This window comes from Procambarus clarkii, chromosome 53, assembly GCF_040958095.1.
Source record: "Procambarus clarkii isolate CNS0578487 chromosome 53, FALCON_Pclarkii_2.0, whole genome shotgun sequence".
In the NCBI taxonomy this organism is placed as follows: domain Eukaryota; kingdom Metazoa; phylum Arthropoda; class Malacostraca; order Decapoda; family Cambaridae; genus Procambarus; species Procambarus clarkii.
In genome coordinates, this window is record NC_091202.1 from 19,601,664 (window position 1) to 19,618,120 (window position 16,457).

A 16,457-nucleotide genomic window follows, 5' to 3' on the forward strand; every position below is an offset into this window, starting at 1 on the left:
TTGGCACTATTTTGCTCCCGCCCCATGTTGCGACCGGTGTTCGGGACCTGCGCGACTGCCACGAAGATATTCAACATATCCTTGCTGCCCAGGGCCATTCTATTCTCCAGGTGGACACGTTTACTCGTCCCCCTCGTGGTAGTCGTCGTCAACCCCTCCGGGTTGTGAAGATTACCTTTGATGGTAGGACCCTTCCACCCTCTGTCATTCTTGCTGGTGCCAGGTGCTCTGTCCAGGAGTACATTCCTTCTCCTCGGCTCTGCAACAAGTGCTGGAGGTTTGGGCATGGTGCCCTCCGCTGCTCCGGGACTGTCTCTCTCTGTCCTTTGTGTGGTGGCGAAGGTCACTCTAAGTCGGAGTGCACTTCTCCCCAGGCTCGTTGCCTCAACTGCGGTGAGGCCCATCCTACCTTCTCCCGTGCGTGTGTCCATTACAAGCTTGAGGCAGCTGTCCTCAACTTGAAGCACCGGGAGCGTTTATCTTTTCCTGAGGCGAGACACCAGGTTCGCCGGCTCTCGCCTTATGCTAATATCTCTTATGCTCGCGTGTTGCGCTCTTCCTCTCCTCGTCCTTCCCGCCTTCCTCAGACTCTCAACCGTTTCCAGGCCTTGGACCCTGATGCGCCCACTGCCCCCTCCTTTGTTCCTTTGGGTTCTCTCCCGAGGGATCCTCCTCCTGGTCCTCTGTCTGGGGTTCCCCTTCCTTCTACCCGGTCTGTCGTGTCTCCTGTGTCTTCTTCCTCGTCCCCCTCCGATCCTCCTTCCCATCCTCTTCCTCCATCTATCGGCTCTCCCTACCGCCTGTCGGTGCGGGCGGATGTCCATCGCTCTCCTAACGGCCGTCGTGTGTGCTCTCGTTCGGCTTCTCCTGTTGAGACACTGGAATCCGTTGCCCGGTACGTAGTTGCTGGGACACCGGTCTCTTTAAGTCAGAAGCGTAAGCCTGGCTCCTCTCCTTCCTCTTCCCCGGCGGATAAGAAGGCTTCGCTTTCTTCCTCAGCTCCTACTTCTGGCTCTGTTGCTCCTTCCCCTCCCGTTTCAGTGATTACGCCCCCTGTTCCTGCTATGGAGGTTTCTTTGGCCCCTGCTTCCCTTTCGGTTGCTGCTCTTGCTGGGGTGCGCTCCCCTCTTTCTACTCCCCCTCTTCCTGCTGCTGTCCTTGACTGCTCCTCTCCGTTGTCTCCTCCTCTTCCTCCTCCTCCTCCGGACCCCGCCCGCCCTCCTCTGATCTGTTCTCCCGTTTCCTTCCCTCTGTCTTTGCTCAGTTTACCCATGCCCCCTAACCCTGACTTTGCTGACCCTGATATTCTTTAACGTGCTCTGTTGCTCTTTCGCCTTTGTTTCTTCCTTGTTCTCTGTTTTTGTCCTTTCTCTTCTCGTCGTTGTCCATTCTTCAATGGAACGTTCGAGGTTATTACGCCAATTTCCTCGAACTCCAACTTCTGATTTCGCGGTTTTCGCCCCCTTTGTGGGGAAATGGTACACAGTTTGTTCCATTTACCTCCCCCCGAGTGTCCCGCTCTCTCTTCCTGATTTGAAACACCACCTAGACTCCTTGCCGGAGCCTGTGCTCCTGCTGGGTGACTTCAATTGTCGTCATTCTCTTTGGGGTGACGTTCTGACGAATACCCGGGGTCGCCTCCTTGAGCCGTTTCTCCTCTCTTCTTCCCTGTCTCTTCTGAATTCTGGTGAGCCCACTCATTTGGACTCTCGGACTCGCACCCTTTCTTGTCTTGATCTTTCTCTCTGCTCTTCTTCTCTTTACTTAGATTTCACGTGGCAGGTTCTTGATGACCTCCATGGAAGTGATCATTTCCCCATCCTTGTTTCCTTTTTCTCTTTTCGCCCTTCCCTCTCTTTCCCTAGGTGGCAGTTTGCTAAGGCAGACTGGACCCTATTTACCCTCAGTGCTGCTCTCTGACCTCTCCCTTCTGCCTCTCTCTCGCGCTCTCCTCCTTTTTCATGACACTGTCTTCAACGCTGCCCTCCGCTCTATTCCTCGCTCTTCCTCTCGGGGTCCACGGAAGTGCGTTCCCTGGTGGAATGCAGACTGTGCTCGGGCTGTCCGCTGTAAGCGTGCAGCCTGGAAGAGGCACCGCCGTAGGCAGACGACCGATTCTTTTCTTTTCTTTCGGAAAGCGAGTGCGGTGGCCCGTAGGGCCATCCGCACGGCTAAACGTGAATGTTGGGCATCTTATGTCTCAACAATTACGTCCGAAACCCCTCTGGCCCAGATCTGGAAGCGTATCCGCAAGATAGCGGGTAAGTTCGTTCCCGATGTTTCACCGGTCCTTCACCTCCATGATACTCTTGTGGCGGACCCGTTGCAGGTCGCTTCCGAACTGGGTTCCCACTTTTCTTCTGTTAGATCTGGTCTTCATCTTCCCCAATCTTTCCTTCTTCGTAAACCTGTCCTTGAGTCTCGTCCTTTAGATTTCTGCACTCATCTTCAGCTTCCCTATAATGATCCCTTCTCTCTCTCTGAACTTCGTTCTGCCCTGGCCCTCTGCGGTTCTACAGCGGCGGGCTCCGATGGTATTCATTATGAGATGCTTCGCCATCTCCCTCCGAGCACGTCTCAGTATTTACTGAGTCTGTATAATCGGATTTGGGAGTCGTCGTCAGTCCCTGAGGGCTGGCTCGATGCCGTTGTCCTCCCTGTTCGCAAACTGGGGTCTCTGGGTACTTCCCCTAAGGACTTTCGCCCTATTGCTCTCACAAGTTGTGTCTGCAAACTCTTTGAACGTATGGTTAACGTTCGTCTGATGTGGTTCCTGGAACACCATCACCTCCTCTCCCCTTCTCAATTTGGTTTCCGTAAGTGCCGCAGCACGACAGATGTCTTGGTGAACTTGGCGGTCTATATTCGTACTGCTTTTGCTGCGAAGACCTCCGTTGTTGCCGTCCTTTTTGACCTGGAAAAGGCTTACGACACCACTTGGCGTTATCATATCCTATCTCAACTTCATTCTTTTGGCCTTCGTGGTCATCTCCCTCTCTTTCTCCACAGCTTCCTCTCTCGTCGTTCCTTTCGGGTGCGCCTTGGTGCCGCTCTCTCCCCCTCTTTTCAGCAATACGCAGGTGTGCCCCAGGGTAGTGTTCTGAGCACTACTCTTTTTCTGGTTGCCCTCAATGGTCTTCTTTCCTCTCTTCCTTCTGGTGTCTTCTCCGCTCTCTATGTCGATGATCTTACCCTTTGTTGTCAGGGTGATGATTCGCCTCTCCTTCAACGCCGGCTTCAACTTGCAATTGATGCCGTGTCGACTTGGGCCACAGATCATGGCTTCAAGTTCTCTACTTCTAAGACTTGTGCCATGACTTTTACGCGGAAACGGGTTGTTCTTCGTCCCTCTTTGTCACTTTATGGTCATCCCCTTGAATACAAAGATTCCGCGAAGCTTTTGGGGTTATTCCTTGACACTCGTTTGGCTTGGTCTCCCCATATCTCTTACCTCCGTGTTGAGTGCTCTAAGGCCCTTACCCTCCTTCGGGTCTTGTCCCATACTTCTTTGGGGGCAGATAGGCGCACTCTCCTTGCTTTACATTCCTCTCTCGTCCTGTCTAAGCTCGATTATGGTTGCCCTGCTTACTCGTCTGCTTCTCCTTCTACTCTTCGCCGTCTTGATGCTTTGCACCATACTGGGTTGCGCCTCAGTTCTGGTGCCTTTCGTTCGACTCCCATCCTTAGCTTGTATGTTGACACTGGCTTCCTGTCTCTCCAGGACCGCCATGATCGCTACTGTCTTCGCTATCTTGCGCGGTCCTTGCAACATCCTTCCTCTCGCCTCTGTCGTGCTTTAACTTTTACCCCTCCTGCGGTTCCTGTTCCTCTTCACCACCTCCCTCTTTCTGTCCGGTTATCTCGCCTGCAGGATTCTCTTTCCGTTCGTATTTCTGATGTTTCTCCTCGTGTTGTTCCTTCTTTGCCCCCGTGGAGGGTCCCTCTTCCGCGGTTTTGTACATCCTTGACCCGTATCACTAAAGCTTTTACCCTTCCTACGGTTCTAAAACGCCTTTTCCTCAAGCACTTTTCTTCTCACTCCCGCTCTGTTTCTGTCTTCACCGATGGGTCTAAGTCAGCGGACGGTGTTGGCTACTCTGTTGTTTTTCCTGATCGCACTTATATGTGTCGCTTACCTCCGGAGACTAGCGTCTTTACAGCGGAACTTTATGCTATTCTCTATGCTCTTCGTCTCCTGCTTTCTCGTTGTCAGTCTTCCTTTGTAGTTGTTGTTGACTCTCGTAGTGCCCTCATGGCTCTCGGGTCCCTTAATCCGGTTCATCCAGTAGTTGTCGAGATCCAGCATTGGCTGTTTCTCGTTCACAGTAAATTTAAGTCGGTTCAGTTTTGTTGGGTTCCCAGCCATATTGGTGTGTCTTTAAATGAACGTGCGGATGCTGCCGCCAAGGAAGCTGTCCGCTCTTGTCCCATCTCTCGTAAAGGCATTCCGTATTCCGACTTTTACCCGGTTATCCATTCCTCAGTCCTTACCCGTTGGCAGGCTTCTTGGTTGTCTGTTACTGGTAACAAGCTACGTACTCTTAAATGTTGTGTTTCCTCGTGGCAGTCCTCCTTCCACCGTAACCGGCGGTGGGAAACAGCTCTGGCGAGGTTGCGTATTGGCCATATTCGCTTAACCCATGGTCACTTGATGGAGCGCCGCCCTGCTCCTTATTGTCCTAGTTGCATTGTCCCTCTTACGGTCGTTCATGTCCTTCTTGAATGTCCTGACTTCCAGGACGAGCGTGTGTCTTGCTTTCCGACCGCCCCTCGCCGTCACCTGTCCCTCGATAGAATTCTTGGTGACTCGGATACTTTTGATATCGTTCGCCTTATGCGGTTTTGTTCTCGTATTGGCATCCTTGGTGATATTTAACGCCCTCTGATTATTTTGCGTATTTGATGGTGCTACATAGCCTTCCCGGTTTGGTGCCTTCTTTTGATAATTACTTACTTACTTACTTCGTGAAAACGGGGTTTTATGTATAAAGTCTTTCAGATCAACTTTTTTTGTATGAATCTCCAGACATAACTACCAAGTTAGAAATGAAATATTATGATCCAGTGTAATTTACCTATTGGCAAAAGTCCAGGGTTGTTGAGGAAGCCACGAAGGTTATATATTTCTCTACATTCTTCATCATGCATAATAATCTGCTGAGTGGGCATTTCCTTTACATTCTGAGGCTCTTGGCCGTACTTGGCCAAAAAAAAAACAGTAATTCTGATCATTACTTAAATTTGGCTTCTTTGTAATATCTGAAATCGAAATGCATTGCTATTAAATGATTCGATTGACGTGGAACATTGATAAGCTTTCCCCATCAGACTGTGGAGATCCCGGCAGTGGTCATGTTCCAGTTCAGAGGGCCGCTACATTTTGCCAACTCTGAGTACTTCCGTAACCAGTTGGTGGAGGTGACGGGGCTGGACCCCTTCACCATCGCCACCTCCAGGTGCGCCATCCTCAAGGAGAGGATGCTGGAGGAAAATGTTAACATCCAGCTGACCCATAAGGTAGGAGTTGTATAACATTTTCCAGTTGATTTCAATTATTTAACTAAAAGTATATTAAGGGAACTGGATGATGGGCTTTTGTCTTATTCCATTATTGTCGTAGTATCCAAGAGCAAGGTCTATAATGTGGTCTATAATCACAACGTGATTATAGAGCATTTGTAAATTTTTGGGCTACTTACCAGGCAGCACGAACACAGACCTCCAGGAACCGGGTCCCTCCCCATGCACCTGACTTCCGTTCCGTTGTAAAGACAAAGATGGAACGGGATATCTGTGGAGACACTTGTACAAGACGCTCACAAAGACCACTCTAGACAGTTTTCTTAAATTCAACAATGTAATCTAATTGGTTTGTGTAAATTGGGAGGAACTGTACCTCGTTAACAAAAAAAATTGGCTACGGTTCGTTATCCGTCAATACAAGATAATGCTGAACCAGAGTGTGTGGATTTTCCTTTGAGATCCTCATTGATTCCCCCTTTATCCGGCTGAGGCGGGTACTATAGTACTTGTGTCGTCTGGAACCCCCATTTACCTTGTTTCCAGTTCAGCCTCGTTCCCAGATAATGCTGTCTAACTACCCGGAGTAGGGTATACTGTGTGTGTTTGTGTGTGTTTGTGTGTGTGTGTGTGTGTGTGTGTCTGTGCGTGTCTGTGTACTCACCTATTTGTGTTTGCGGGGGTTGAGCTCTGGCTTTTTGGTCCCGCCTCTCAACTGTCAATCAACTGGTGTACAGGTTCCTGAGCCTACTGGGCTCTATCATATCTACACTTAAAACTGTGTATGGAGTCAGCCTCCACCACATCACTTCCCAATGCATTCCACCTGTTAACTACTCTGACACTGAAAAAGTTCTTTCTAACGTCTCTGTGGCTCATTTGGGTACTAAGTTTCCACCTGTGTCCTCTTGTTCGCGTCCCACCCGTGTTGAATAGTTTATCCTTGTCTACCTTGTCAATTATTCTGAGGATTGATCATGTCTCCCCTTACTCTTCTGTCTTCCAGTGTCGTAAGGTGCATTTCCCGCAGCCTTTCCTCGTAACTCATGCCTCTTAGTTCTGGGACTAGTCTAGTGGTATACCTCTGAACTTTTTCCAGCTTCGTCTTGTGCTTGACAAGGTACGGGCTCCATGCTGGGGCCGCATACTCCAGGATTGGTCGTACATATGTGGTGTACAAGATTCTGAATGATTCCTTACACAGGTTCCTGAACGCTGTTCTGATGTTAGCCAGCCTCGCATATGCCGCTGATGTTATTATTTTTATGTGGGCTTCAGGAGACAGGTTTGGTGTCATATCAACTCCTAGATCCTTCTCCCTGTCCGTTTCATGAAGTACTTCATCTCCTATTCTGTAGCCTGTGTCTGGCCTCCTGTTTCCACTGCCTAGTTTCATTACTTTGCATTTATTCGGGTTGAACTTCAGCAGCCATTTGTTGGACCATTCATTCACTCTGTCTAGGTCATCTTGTAGCCTCCTCCTATCATCCTGTTTCAATCCTCCTCATAATTTTTGCATCATAATGATGCTATGTGGTGTGGGTGTGTGTGTGTGTGTGTGTGTGTGTGTGTGTGTGTGGGGGGGGGGTGGGTGTGGAGGGTGTGTGTGGTGTGGGTGTGGAGGGTGTGTGTGGTGTGGGTGTGGAGGGTGTGTGTGGTGTGGGTGTGGAGGGTGTGTGTGGTGTGGGTGTGGAGGGTGTGTGTGGTGTGGGTGTGGAGGGTGTGTGTGGTGTGGGTGTGGAGGGTGTGTGTGTGTGTGTGTGGTGTGGGTGTGGAGGGTGTGTGTGTGTACTCATCTAATTGTACTCGCCTAATTGTGCTTGCGGGGGTTGAGCTTTGGCTCTTTGGTCCCGCCTCTCAACTGTCAATCAACTGGTGTACAGATTCCTGAGCCTACTGGGCTCTATCATATCTACATTTCAAACTGTGTATGGAGTCAGCCTCCACCACATCACTGCCTAATGCATTCCATTTATTAACTACTCTGACACTGAAAAAATTCTTTCTAACGTCTCTGTGGCTCATCTGGGTACTAAGTTTCCACCTGTGTCCCCGTGTTCGTGTCCCACCCGTGCTGAAGAGTTTTTGTCCACCCTGTCAATTCCCCTGAGAATTTTGTAGGTGGTTATCATGTCTCCCCTTACTCTTCTGTTTTCCAGGGATGTGAGGTTCAGCTCCTTTAGCCTTTCCTCGTAGCTCAATCCTCTCAGTTCCGGGACGAGCCTGGTGGCATACCGCTGAATCTTCTCTAACTTTGTCTTGTGTTTAACTAGGTATGGGCTCCAGGCTGGAGCTGCATACTCCAGGATTGGTCTTACATAAGTGGTATACAGGGTTCTGAAAGATTCCTTACACAAGTTTCTGAAGGCAGTTCTTATGTTGGCCAGGTTAGCATATGCCGCTGATGATATTCTTTTGATGGGGGCCTCTGGGGACAGGTTCGGAGTGATATCAACCCCCAGATCCTTCTCTATTTGACTCTTGCAGGATTTCCCCTCCCAGATGATACCTTGTGTTCAGCCTCCTGCTCCCTTCGCCTAATTTCATCACCTTACACTTTCCCGAGTTGAACTTTAGCAGCCATTTTCTAGACCATTCCTCCAGTTTATGCAGGTCATCCTGTAGTCTCTGTCTATCTTCATCCGTCTTGATTCTTCTCATAATTTTTGCATCATCAGCAAACAACGAGAGGAATGAGTCTATACCCTCTCGAAGATCGTTCACATATATTAGAAACAGGATGGGTCCAAGTACTGAGCCCTGTGGGACTCCGCTGGTGACATCTCGCCACTCTGATGTCTCCCCCGTCACCGTTACTCTGTGTGTGTGTGTGTGTGTGTGTGTGTGTGTGTGTGTGTGTGTGTGTGTGTGTGTGTGTGTGTGTGTGTGTGTGTGTGTGTGTGTGTGACCTGTATAGCTGGTCTTCCTTAAAGCTGTCACTCCAGTGGTGACCTGTGTAGTTGGTCTTCCTTAAAGCTGTCGCTCCAGTGGTGACCTGTGTAGCTGGTCTTCCTTAAAGCTGTCGCTCCAGTGGTGACCTGTGTAGCTGGTCTTCCTTAAAGCTGTCACTCCAGCAGTATAAGCTATAAATATGTAGTTTGAACCAGCTCCAAAGTAAACTATTTACCAGCGAGTACCCTAATTGAAATTGAATTGTTTAAAAGAGTTAATTAGATAATGATGCCATGATACGAGGTGTTGAGGTAGTTTGGAATTAGATGCTTAAAATCGTTTAGAAGAAGCAAATTTAAGGCAATTTTTTAATATTGCAACAAATCATTTGGTTAAAAGTGTATATTTGACATTTAGAGATATGGTTGAAACCTTATAATAATTTTTTTATATATTAAAAGGATATATTCTTGTAGAGTATATCTTGAAACGTTAAAATTTAGTGAGCATTTTACTAAAAAAAATAATTGATCACAAGGATCCCATTGGGATGGCGTCGACGCGGAGTCTGATGGTGGAGCAAACGCTGCGCCTCACCAACACTCAGATCATGAGCAAGACCAAGCAGGTCTCCCTCACCTTACCGGTAAGACCACATCCTCACCCTCGGTTATCTAATTTGCTAAGTGAATTTTCCAACGCCGCCACTGATAGTCAGTTTCCATAACCAAACCACACAACCATAACACCCAGTGTAACACACCCCCTGTGACCACAACACCCGGAGTAGTGTAACACACCCCGGTGACCACAACACCCGGGGTAGTGTAACACACCCCCGGTGACCACAACACCCAGGGTAGTGTAACACACCCCCGGTGACCACAACACCCGGGGTAGTGTAACACACCCCCGGTGACCACAACACCCAGGGTAGTGTAACACACCCCCGGTGACCACAACACCCGGGGTAGTGTAACACACCCCCGGTGACCACAACACCCAGGGTAGTGTAACACACCCCCGGTGACCACAACACCCGGGGTAGTGTAACACACCCCCGGTGACCACAACACCCGGGGTAGTGTAACACACCCCCGGTGACCACAACACCCGGGGTAGTGTAACACACCCCCGGTGACCACAACACCCAGGGTAGTGTAACACACCCCCGGTGACCACAACACCCGGGGTAGTGTAACACACCCCCGGTGACCACAACACCCAGGGTAGTGTAACACACACACCCCCGGTGACCACAACACCCGGGGTAGTGTAACACACCCCCGGTGACCACAACACCCGGGGTAGTGTAACACACCCCCGGTGACCACAACACCCAGAGTAGTGTAACACACCCCCGGTGACCACAACACCCGGGGTAGTGTAACACACACACACACACCCCCCCCCCCCCCGGCGACATTATCGGAGGTAATGATACTGTTAAACAATATAATAAAGTATTCGTATACAATTGTTGAATTATTAATTAATTTTTTCCGATAATATAATTATTAAAATAAATTCTTCTGCAGGAAGTAGACTGGCTGGTGGTGGAGATGAGCGGAGTGGGCTACATAGACTCCAGCGCCGGACGTCTTCTCTCACAACTGTCCAAGGAGTACAAGAAAGCAGGCATCACGCTGTGTCTGGCTGCTCCCTCGGGTATGTCCTCTGTGTGTGTGTGTGTGTGTGTGTGTGTACTCACCTATTTGTGTGTGTGTGTGTGTGTACTCACCTATTTGTGTGTGTGTGTGTGTGTACTCACCTATTTATACTCACCTATTTGTGCTTGCGGGGGTTGAGCTTTGGCTCTTTGGTTCCGCCTCTCAACTGTCAATTGGTGTACAGATTCCTGAGTCTACTGGGCTCAGTAATCATATACATTTGAATATCATATATATTTGAAACTGTGTATGGAGTCGGCCTCCACCACTTCACTACCTAATGCATTCCAATTTTTAATTACTGATACTGAAAAAATTCTTTCTGACATTCCTGTGGCTCATTTGGGTACTAAGTTTCCACCTGTGTCCCCTTGTGGTGTTCCACCCGTGCTGAACAGTTCAGAGAGCTGAAGACTTTGTCCACTCTGTCACTTCCTTTGAGAATTCTGTAGGTGGTTATCATGTCTTCCCTTACTCTTCTGTTTTCCAGGGACGTGAGATTCAGCTCCCTTAGCCTTTCCTCCCTTTCCTTTCCTTCCTCCCTTAGCTCATACCTCTCAGTTCCAGGACTAGTTTGGTGGCATACCTCTGAATCTTCTCTAACTTTGTCTTGTGTTTAAGCAGGTATGGACTCCAGGGTGGTGCTGCCTATTCCAGGACTGGTCTGACATAGGTGGTATACAAGGTCCTGAATGATTCCTTACACAAGTTTCTGAAGGCCAGTTCTTATGTTGGCCAATCTAGCATATGCCGCTGATGATATCCCTTTGATGTGGGCCTCTGAGGACAGGTTCGGTGTGATATCAACCTCCAGATCTTTCTCTCTATTTGACTCTTGCAAGATTTCACCTCCCAGAAGGTACCTTGTGTTCAGCCTTCTGCTCCCTTCGCCTAATATTATTATTTTACACTTTCCTGAGTTGAACTTTAGTAGCCATTTTCTAGACCATTCCTACAGTTTGTCCAGCTCGTCCTGTAGTCTTGATTCTTCTCAATACAGATGAAGATTTTTTTGCATCAGCAGCAGCATTATTGCGTTATCAGTATAATTTTTGCATCATCAGCAAACATTGAGAGGAATGAGTCTATACCCTCTGGAAGATCGTCTACATATATTAGAAACAAGATGGGTCCAAGTACAGAGCCCTGTGGGGCTCCACTGGTGACATCTTGCCACCCTGATATCTCCCCCCCCTCAGTTACTCGTGTGTCCTGTTGCTTAAATACTCCCTTATCCACTCGAGCACCTTACCTTTCACTCCTGCCTGTTGCTCCAACTTTTGTAACAGCCTTTTTAGGGGTACTATGTCAAAGACTTTCTGACAGTCCAAGAAAATGCAGTCTGCCCACCCTTCTCTTTCTTGCCTAATTTTTGTTGCTTGGTCATAGAATTCGATTAACTCTGTGAGGCACGATTTACCATCCCTGAACCCATGTTGGTGGTGTGTTACAAAGCTATTTACCTCCAGATGCTCTACGAGCCTTTTCCTCATTATCTTCTCCATCACTTTGAATGATATACAAGTTAGGGAAACTGGCCTGTAGTTCAGCTCATCTTACCTTGTCACCTTTTTTGTATATTGGTACTACATTAGCTGTCTTCCAACTTTCCGGTAGGTCTCCTGTTTCAAGTGACCTGTTACACACCATAGAGAGTGGCACACTTAGTGCCTCCTGCACCTTCCTTTAGTATCCTACGGTGGGATTCTGTCAGGCCCAACAGCCTTTGTCACATTCAGCTCCAACAGATTCCTTTTGACCATCATTGGTGAGGTCAAATTCCTCCAAGATTGCTTGGCTTGCCGCCGCCTCATTTAGTGCAGGGACTTCTCCTTATTTTTTTCTATGTGAGGCTGAAGCTCTGTCGACCGAGTTATGAGCAGTCAATTGAAATGTTCATTTCCCCAGAACTGTGGATGACAACTTGTATAGCGTGGGCGTAGATCACTAATTCCTCTGAGCTTCAGTAGTAGTCAGGTGAAGTTGAAAGTTCCAGCATAGCAGCAGTTATTTGCTTTTGAAATCTTTCCTTATTAAGACTGTCCATAGCTCAGTCGATAGAACTTCGGCCTCACACGCGTGGGGTCCATGGCTCGAGTCTCCCATAGCCCAGGTGAATGGAATGGTTATTTCCACGGAAGTGTTGATGACAAATTATCATCATAATATTTAGGTACACCTTGCCTATGTGCAGCTGCCCTAGACTATATGTAGGGGAGTACAGTGTGTCCAAAACTAGTTAGGTGAATGCTGAAGATCCCATCACACGGGTGGTTAGTCATGTGATCCGTTTGCACTGACAAACTCTGGGTGCATAATGAGGATGTCAAGAACATGAGTTGATAAAGTTTTGCAGAGTTCCAGGTTCATCATTCCAGCGGGTCTGTAGCGTCTAATAACCTGGGACGTCGGTGATGTAGTGTGGAAGATCATGTCCCAGTTCCTGCGTAGAGTTTGCACCTGGAGTGCTCAGGATTGGGAGATACGTCACCTGTAGCCACCTGCCACGGGTAATTGTGCCCCTCACCCTGCCACGGGTAATTGTGCCCCCCACCCTGCCACGAGTAATTGTGCCCCCCACCCTGCTACGGGTAATTGTGCCCCCCACCCTGCTACGGGTAATTGTGCCCCCCACCCGGCCACGGGTAACGGTCACCCGCCACGGGTAGCTTTTGTGTGCTTTTCGTTAACTTATTTTCTAACGTCAGTGTTCCTTTGTTATCGTGATTAACTCACGCAGAGCCCTCATGGCTCTGTAGTCATTTAACCCTTTGTATCCTGTGTTGGTCGAAGTCTACTATTGGCTGTTTCTTATCTCTAACTGATTTAAGACGGTTTAGTTTTGCCTGGGTTCCAGAGACAGCAATATTACCGTAAATTAACATCCAGACTCTCTCGCCTCCTTGATACACGCGCCTCCCTCGTCTCATCACAATCGACTTGACAATAGTCCAGGACGGACCGAAACGTCGTCGTCCCTTCAATTTCTAGTGTGTGGTTTGGTCAACATTTTTCTGCCACGTTATTGTAACTCATCTGCATCCAGACATTGCAGCTAAGGAGGCCATTCACACCTGTCCTATTTCCCAAATAGGCGTTCCTTGTTCAGATTTCTACCAATCCATTCATTCCTCAGTCTGCAGTCATTGGTCTGGTGGTGTGGGTAACAAACTGTTCACTCATAGGTACCCTATCACCTTAGACTTCCTTTCACTGTAACAGACGGTGGGAAACGGCTCTGGCTAGGTTGCATATTGTCCATACATGCTTAACTCACGAACACTGGATGGACTGTTGCCCTGCTCCTTCTTGTCCAAACTGCATTGTCCCATTTACAGATCTGCACCTTGTTGAATGCACCGAGATTCAGGACGATCGTGTGTTTTGCTCTTCTAATGTCCCATGAGATCATTAGGAAATGTTCAAAGATTTATAATCGTTGATAATTTACTTTTAATTTGGTTATTCTATTTCTTATTAAATGTACTATTTAGTTATCTTTTTTCTCGCGATTACTGAGAGCTTGAGGATATATGACTGATTATTGATATATCAATAGTGTTTCATCCTTTAAGGACATTATTTTGTTTAATAACTTACAATACACAACCTCTAAATAATTAGTTACAACCTCCCAATTAAACCATCCCTTTCCCCTCCAAAAGTGTGTTGAACCTGTAGCTGTTGTAAATGGAACTGTACAAATTATGAACTGCTGTAAAAAAAAAAAAAAATAACTTTTGAATTACTCAAACTAAAGGGTCATACCAAAAGTGAAACGAGCTAACCATACACGTAACATATTCAAGACGTAAATAAATTTTCTTAGGCCCCTGACAAGCCCAATTTTAGGCCTCATTTAGCGCACACATTAACAATATCCAGGAAAAGTTAAGTCTTCATGTTGCCTGTGTTTTCGCGTCCCTCTAAGACACTTTACAGTATAAAACGGGAACTTTTTTTTGTTATAAAAGTCCGTATTTTGAACCAACATCCGTAGTAGCTATTGTTACTTACTTTTTTTGAATGTAAAAGTTTAATTAAACTTGGGCATTTTTCATTGCAGAGAACGTGCTTGAAACCTTGGAGGTGTGTGGCACTCTCAAAGTCATTCCCCAGGAACACATTTTTCACTCTGCTCATGATGCAGTCATGTCCCTCTCCCACCCTAGTACACCTGTTGCTGTAGAGTCCTCCACCCAGCTATAGTACACCTGTTGCTGTAGAGTCCTCCACCCAGCTATAGTACACCTGTTGCTGTAGAGTCCTCCACCCAGCTATAGTACACCTGTTGCTGCAGAGTCCTCCACCCAGCTATAGTACACCTGTTGCTGCAGAGTCCTCCACCCAGCTATAGTACACCTGTTGCTGCAGAGTCCTCCACCCAGCTATAGTACACCTGTTGCTGCAGAGTCCTCCACCCAGCTATAGTACACCTGTTGCTGCAGAGTCCTCCACCCAGTTATAGTACACCTGTTGCTGTAGAGTCCTCCACCCAGCTATAGTACACCTGTTACTGTCGAGTCCTCCACCCCGCTATAGTACACCTGTTGCTGCAGAGTCCTCAACCCAGCTATAGTACACCTGTTGCTGCAGAGTCCTCCACCCAGCTATAGTACACCTGTTGCTGCAGTGCCCTCCACCCAGCTATAGTACACCTGTTGCTGTAGAGTCCTCCACCCAGCTATAGTACACCTGTTGCTGTAGAGTCCTCCACCCAGCTATAGTACACCTGTTGCTGTAGAGTCCTCCACCCAGCTATAGTACACCTGTTGCAGAGTCCTCCACCCAGCTATAGTACACCTGTTGCTGTAGAGTCCTCCACCCAGCTATAGTACACCTGTTGCTGTAGAGTCCTCCACCCAGCTATAGTACACCTGTTGCTGTAGAGTCCTCCACCCAGCTATAGTACACCTGTTGCTGTAGAGTCCTCCACCCAGCTATAGTACACCTGTTGCTGCAGAGTCCTCCACCCAGCTATAGTACACCTGTTGCTGCAGAGTCCTCCACCCAGCTACAGTCCCACAAGCACCCATCCTAGTACACCTTAGGTGTAGTACACCATTTAGGTAATTACCTGCTGCTACACATGTTCTCCCCCCCCCCCCCCCCCCCGTTATCTCAGCTTCTGATGAGGACTATTGCACGACGCTACTTGTATGCCGCAGCCCGAAATCTCGCTGAAAATTGTTTTAATTATTTGTTTAAAAAAAATATTTTTAACAGAAGGATACAACATGGAAACTTTTTAATATAGCTCATGTAATTTCATGCATTTCAACGATGGAAAATTAAGAGATTCTCAGATGGAAAGCGAACGGTGGTAATGCCCGTGTTCTAAATGTTTTGACACGCAATACAGTCCAAATGACTAACTTAAATTTTGTAGTCTAGACCGATAATTAAATGGTTGGAATGTGAAAATCTTGACACGGGTCATATTACTAGTGGGAGCTTGGTGGTGGTTGTGTGTGTGGAGGCACATGCATTTTTCTAGATTTTAATACAATATTGACCACTGTATGGAAAGTTAATTTTGAGGTTAATAAAATATCATTACAGTGGGTATTTTGGGTTGATGGGAGATGTTAATTTTAATTTCTATATTGCCTCACATATACGTTTGTCAGTGAGAGTTGCATGTCGTTCTCTGTAATAGTCAGATTACAGCGTGCTTGCTTCATTGAATATGTTCATTCCTATTTATTAATCGGGGCTTTATTCAATAACGTTTATAATTTGTAAATGTATTTACAGTGTTTAATGTTATTGTACTAAGTAATAAGGTTAATTATGGGGATTTTTGTGCAATTGCTCACGTGTTGGTGTTCAATAATTAGTGGATACGAAATTGTTATCGTCCTAATCGCTTAGGCGAGCGTTACACTTCATTACAATATTCCAATACGTTAGTAGTGTTCTGTTTTATCTTTACTGTTGCCTTTTATATGCTGCTTTTGTATTCTTCATATATATAAATTTGTAACAATGTAACATTTTAATTATAAATAAATGTGCAATGATATGGTTTTATTTTTATTTTTATTGCTTGGTGGAATTGTAGTTCGCTGATCTGTTAACTGTATTGAATAGTGAATATTGACCCGCTTTAAGTTTATTGCTATAACGTATATCACTCTTGAGTCTATATATAATAAGCGCGCTGCTCCATATTACAATTCTTATTCTGAAGGTCGCACAACTCGTGCATAATATTGGTGTGAAAGATGTATAAACTGCTTCACTTTATGTTAAAGGCGGTGACCGCACTCTTGTAGCACACCTCCAGTCCTCTCCAGGGCTCCCCATGTGCTGAGGGAACACTCGTGCTTGGCCTGCTGCTGAGGGAACACTCGTGCTTGGCCTGCTGCTGAG

General features: G+C 47.2%; 1 protein-coding gene across 1 annotated transcript in view; it reads left to right on the top strand.

The window, feature by feature from the left end:
- Positions 1–16,107, top strand: part of LOC123767088 (prestin) — a 57,920-nt gene extending 41,813 nt beyond the window's left edge. The window contains exons 8-11 of the mRNA XM_069304736.1: positions 5,329–5,517; positions 8,951–9,058; positions 9,951–10,080; positions 14,149–16,107. Of these exons, the coding sequence (XP_069160837.1) occupies positions 5,329–5,517; positions 8,951–9,058; positions 9,951–10,080; positions 14,149–14,291 (570 nt within the window). The 3' untranslated portion in view covers positions 14,292–16,107. The remainder of the gene's footprint in view (positions 1–5,328; positions 5,518–8,950; positions 9,059–9,950; positions 10,081–14,148) is intronic.
- The last annotated feature ends 350 nt before the right edge of the window (positions 16,108–16,457 follow it).